This window comes from Sinocyclocheilus anshuiensis, unplaced genomic scaffold (assembly GCF_001515605.1).
Source record: "Sinocyclocheilus anshuiensis isolate Anshui unplaced genomic scaffold, SAMN03320099.WGS_v1.1 scaffold709, whole genome shotgun sequence".
Lineage (NCBI taxonomy): Eukaryota > Metazoa > Chordata > Actinopteri > Cypriniformes > Cyprinidae > Sinocyclocheilus > Sinocyclocheilus anshuiensis.
In genome coordinates this window covers 340,853-346,943 of record NW_015540926.1, presented here as the reverse complement: position 1 = coordinate 346,943, position 6,091 = coordinate 340,853, and the positions used below count along the sequence as shown (strand labels likewise).

Sequence of the window (6,091 nt, the reverse complement as noted above, 5' to 3'; positions counted from 1 at the left end):
CGCAGGTGAACACGCCAACACACACAGGTGAACACGCAAACACACTCAGGTGAACAAGCAAACACACACAGGTGAACACGTCAACACACTCAGGCGGACACGCAAACACACTCAGGTGAACATCCAAACACACACAGGTGAACATGCCAACACACTCAGGTGAACACGCCAACACACTCAGGTGAACACGCCAACACACTCAGGTGAACACGCCAACACACTCAGGTGAACACGCCAACACACTCAGGTGAACACGCCAACACACTCAGGTGAACACGCCAACACACTCAGGTGAACACGCCAACACACTCAGGTGAACACGCCAACACACTCAGGTGAACACGCCAACACACTCAGGTGAACACGCCAACACACTCAGGTGAACACGCCAACACACTCAGGTGAACACGCAAACACACTCAGGTGAACACGCCAACACACTCAGGTGAACACACTCAGGGGAACACGCAAACACACTCAGGTGAACACGCCAACACACTCAGGTGAACACACTCAGGGGAACACGCAAACACACTCAGGTGAACACGCCAACACACTCAGGTGAACACACTCAGGGGAACACGCAAACACACTCAGGTGAACACGCCAACACACTCAGGTGAACACACTCAGGGGAACACGCAAACACACTCAGGTGAACACGCCAACACACTCAGGTGAACACACTCAGGGGAACACGCAAACACACTCAGGTGAACACGCCAACACACTCAGGCCAACACACTCAGGTGAACACGCAAACACACTCAGGTGAACACGCCAACACACTCAGGTGAACACGCAAACACACTCAGGTGAACATGCAAACACAGTCAGTCAGGTGAACAACATGAAAAACACACACACACAACATGAAAAACATAAAAAATGTTAATTATTCCAAACTTTTGACTGGTTGTGTGTATTTTTCATATTTTTCTTGTGACTTTGGGGTCAAATATGACTTGGAAATCTTCATGACCTATTTTAATCACCTTTTTGCACTGTAATGCTCCTCTTGTGTGACAAATTAGTTTTTAAAGCCACAAAATCCCATGTGCACTCATTTAATTCCATGTCTCTCAGTTATAAGAGTGATTTCCCTGAAGTGAATACATGCTGCTGGAATCAGATGTGTGATTTTTGTCTCTTTCATCAAGAATCCTGGCTGTTCACTCATCGAGTGCAGAAGAGAAACAGCGCCACCTTCTGGACGCGTTAAGCCTGATGAAGAGCGCTGTCTCTCTTCAGGAGCAAGTTCTCACTGATGTCCTCAATGTTCTTCCACCTCATGAGGTACGAGATGTTTTTAATGATCACTTCTGTACAGATGATTTTTTTAGATTGTCTGTGCTAATTTTGGACAAAAATCTGCAGAATTTATACCAGCGGGAAATAAATGACACACTTCACCTTGACTGTAGCTCAACAGTGTTTAGTTTACACTAGTAATAAATAACTACACGCACACACAGTAAAACAATATTATTGTGAAATATTATTCACATTGAAATTTATCTATCTATGCACACACACATTTATACACACAGTAAAACAGTAAATATTGTGAAGTATTATTAAAGTATAAAATAATGATAAAACAATTTAAAAAAATTATATAATTATAAATCATTTCTATTCTGTTTTCCATTTTAACATTTTAGAGACACTAATTTTATATTAAAGTAGATTTAAAGTAAAACAGTAATACTGTGTAATATTATTATAATTTAAAACAAATCTAAAATAATTGTCTAAATACAAATTGTTCTAAAAATAGGCATAATTTTGTCATATAAAATATCTCTAAATAAATATTTTATTTTAAAAATATTAATATTTGAAATAATATTAAAACAATACAAAAATACAAAAAATATACTATACATTTTTAAAATGTTTTTTATTCAGTTTTTTTCATTCTGTTTCTATGTTGCTTTCTATTTAATATATTTTGGAGACTTTGCGTATTAATTTGAATGTCTCAATTATCTTTCAGAAGCGTGTGACATGAATCTCCTCCACACCTTCGATAATCTCGTTTGTTTGTCGTTTGCCGTTCCTTCGCATGCGCTAATGTGAACTCTAAAGGACAAAACACACACGGTTTGTTTCCAGAGGAACAAACGCGATTAGCAGCCGGGAAATGTGATTTGGTGTGGCGTTCGTTAAGCTCGCTGTGACGCGACCCGGTGGTTTTCTGGGCCCCTGTCGGGTTCAGCGTGCCAAACAGCACACGGCTCCTCTAAACGACACGCTAATTCATTTTGCCTCACGCTGCATTATGGATTTTCATTTTCCCAAACGGATTATCTTATTACAAAGCTCTCTGGGTGCTCATATTTATGAAAAGAGGGCAATGAACACGTTGACCAAATGTGGAAATCTGAATCTTCCATTTGAAGGATTAGTTCATGCTAAAATAGTCTGTCGTCATTTATTCACCTTCCAAACCTGTCAAACAGAAGCTATTTTGAAGAATCTCCAAGCTGCTCTTTTTCCATACAGTGAAAGCAAACCGTGATCAGAGATGTTCAAGCTCCAAAAACAACAATGAAAAAACTCCATACATATGGATTTCTTCTGGTTTTTGTGTTCTACAGAAGAAAGTCATGACCCATATGGTGAAATTAAATAAATAAATACATGCATATTTTTAAAAAATATACACAAAAATGGCCCAAAAAATATGTTTGCAAAAATGTTTCAAAATATATATACTAATAAGCACAAATTACTCTAGACAAACATTTGTGTCTTTTTTTATTGCTGAAGTGTGTTGAAATGTCTTCTTCTGCGTTCTACTGTACGGGCGTAAATTTGCTTTCCCTTCAGCCTGTGGCTTATTCATTTCACCTTTGGTGTGAAAAGGCTTTTATATTTGCCAAAAATATAACTTTTTTATTTTAAAAACAAACAAGCAAGCCCTGTCCAGATTTAAAAAGTAACGCAAAAGTAAAGTAACGCATTACTTTCCATAAAAAGTAACTAAGTGTCGTAATTAGGTATTTTTTTATGGAGTAACGCAATATTGTAATGCATTACTTTTAAAAGTAACTTTCCCCAACACTGTATGTATATATATATAAGCAATATCTCACTCGTAGATGTGAGATATGGCTGTATATCGGCACGGCTGTGATTCGGCCGTAGGTAATCACAGTGTGCCGATATACAGCCATATCTCATGTCTACGAGTGTGATATTGAGTTTATACAACAGTTCGACGGCACAAGTGTGTAAATACATAAACAACAACAACGGAATGTCTTTAAAAGCCCTCTTTTGAATCCTTCTGCCACAGATTTAAATAAAAGTTCGACAGTTTAACAGCTGAGCCCAAGCCTCCGTTACTAATTCAGAAACGTCACTTTAGAACTAGTAACGAAGGAACGTTGAGTTGCTTCATTGAAAGCTAATTGTATTGCTGTATTAAAAGCTTGCTGTATTATGTAGAGTATTATGAGAGAGAGATGGACTGAGTGAGTGTGATTAACATACCTGCATCTGATACAGCATTCATTCTTCAGATCAATCTCATATTCACAATAAACATTAGTTTGAATATCTGCTGAGGAAAGCATTATCTTTGTCGTAACGTTAATATCCTTTCTGATATCAGTGATTTTGCTGCTCAGTGCATTTGTTCGCTGCGTCAAGCTGTTGTTGAAACTAAAAATACTTTAGTTTATAGCGTTTTTCGGTATAAAAGTCTTTACTGCTGACTCACTCATAAAAACAGTCTCTTGTCACCATCTAATGGAGGAACAATGTAACTAAAATCACCATCACGAACACGCACCGTTTCTCAATACTATACACTATTACTAAATACTGTAATTGATATAGAATATTATTTATTGAATAATAATATTTAATAAACAACAACAACTGCCATCATAAAAGTTGTTAGTCAGTTCAGTCAAAAGTACAAAGGCAGCGCTCTGATATACAGCATTGAATTTACATAAACATGAGATTTTGCCAAAACTATCTTCTCTGGAACAAATAATAGATTAATGAGACCAAAGAAAACTGTTAGATTTACCCATAACGAATTATATCTCATGTGTAACCACCACAGAGACATCAGAGCCAGCGGTAGATCTGGCCGAGGTGAGGCGCTCTCTCTGTGGGTTCATGAGCGATGAACGGCCACTGACGCTCTGGAGCTCACACGTCCGAAAACCTCGAAGCAAATTTTCAAATATACGTTATCTTTATTAACAAACTGCATATTTGAACTCTAAACAAGTACATTCTCGCCTGAAAACCTCTTAAAACTACATTCCGTGACACAAAAACAGTAATATTTATAAAATGATACTGGATTTGGGCGTCCGCCGTGACACTCGCTGTAAGGAGTACCGCAAGCGGAGGGATACGATTACAAACTGTAAAACGGCTGTTGGAGGTCTGATATCAATCTAATATTGCACTGTTATCAGCCAATCAGATTCGAGGACCAGAAAGAACTGTTGTATATATATGTATATGTATATGTGTGTGTATACAAATATATATATAATATTATTTATATGATCATATAAAAAATAGTTTTCTTGCCTCTGAAATGCATTTTAAAATATATTTTGTTATGTGAAGTTTGACACTAAATATATTTTCAATTTCAAAAATATATTTCATTGAGCTTGATATATTTAGCAAATATATTTTGGCCAAAAAAACAAATTGCTGTATGGCAAGTAAAGGATCGTTTTTGGTGAATTATCCCTTCAAATGCACCGAAGTGCTGTTTGTTTGCAGGTATTCGTCTGTTGGATCCTGCATAAATCAGAAAACAGCTGATTTAATGCCGGCGGTGGAAGTTAATTCTTCCTTTACACTGATCCTCCACCTACAGCAGATGGAGCTGCCACCCTGAAAGATAATAAATCTAACCGAGACGATGCCGAGAAATTGTTCACTCAAATATATTTCAGAGAGAATGTTTGGCTTCTATATTCACTTGAGTTCAACAATTTCGTATAGTATGTAAAATATGGTTATTCTGTCAAGCCCCTCAAATTTTCTTAAATAATTTGAAACCTTCTTAAAGGGTTAGTTCACCCAAAAATGAAAATTCTGTCATTAATTACTCACCCTCGTGTCGTTCCAAACCCGTAAGACCTTCGCTCATCTTCGGACACAAATTAAGATATTTTTGATGAAATCCGAGAGCTCTTTAACCCTTCATAGACAGCAAGGATCCGAACACGATCAACGCACAGAAACGTAGCAAGGACATCTGTAAAATAGTCCGTGTGACATCAGGGGTTCAACCGTAATTTTACAAAGCTACGAGAATACTTTTTGTGCGCAAACAATAATAACATAATTTATTCAGCAACTCTTCTCCTCGAGTTACCATCTTCCAACATTTTGGAGAGTGTCCCAGAACGTAATCAACGTAATCAGCGCTGTTTATGTTCAGTAGACAGCGTGCGCATGCTGAACGTAAACATCACTCATTACGTTGAAACAATAAAATTAAAAATAAAAATAAAACATATTAAACATATTTTAAATTTCTAGCTGCCAAAGCAACATTTTTTCATGCTCGTTTAGTTTAACTTTATGTACTAAAATAACCAAAACTAAAGTAGTAATAAATTAATAAATTAAAATATTAAATAATATATAATTGATTTATTAAAAATATAGATACAACATTAAAATGTAAAGATAGTATTTTTAAAATAATAAAAATATAAAAAAATATCTAGACATTTAAAAAAACATTAATTAAAAACAACTAAAATTACTAAAATTAAAGAAATTAATGATATATAACATACATATATATATATATATATATATATAATATATTCATGTCTGTCCTTTCATGAATATTTTGGAGCGATTAAATTGAATGGCATCAGAAGTGTTTTCCGGTTCACTGAGGTGCTTCTGACGGTCGTCACATCATTCATTTGTGAGCAGGTCGCTCCTGTAAGACCTTGTTGTCGGGTCATTTCCTGTTTTCACTCCTGTTTTTCCTCAGTCTATAATTCATGACTCAGATTTACAGCAGGACGGATCGGGCAAAACCCTGTCTGTGTGTGTGTGTGTGTGTGTGTGTGTGTGTGCG

The 6,091-nt window shown here is 36.4% G+C and overlaps 1 protein-coding gene across 1 annotated transcript in view; it reads left to right on the top strand.

Moving 5' to 3' along the window:
* Positions 1 to 6,091, top strand: part of cfap46 (cilia and flagella associated protein 46) — a 121,109-nt gene that overhangs the window by 70,824 nt on the left and 44,194 nt on the right. Inside the window, 1 exon segment of the mRNA XM_016487318.1 lies at positions 1,161 to 1,296. Within this exon segment, the coding sequence (XP_016342804.1) occupies positions 1,161 to 1,296 (136 nt within the window).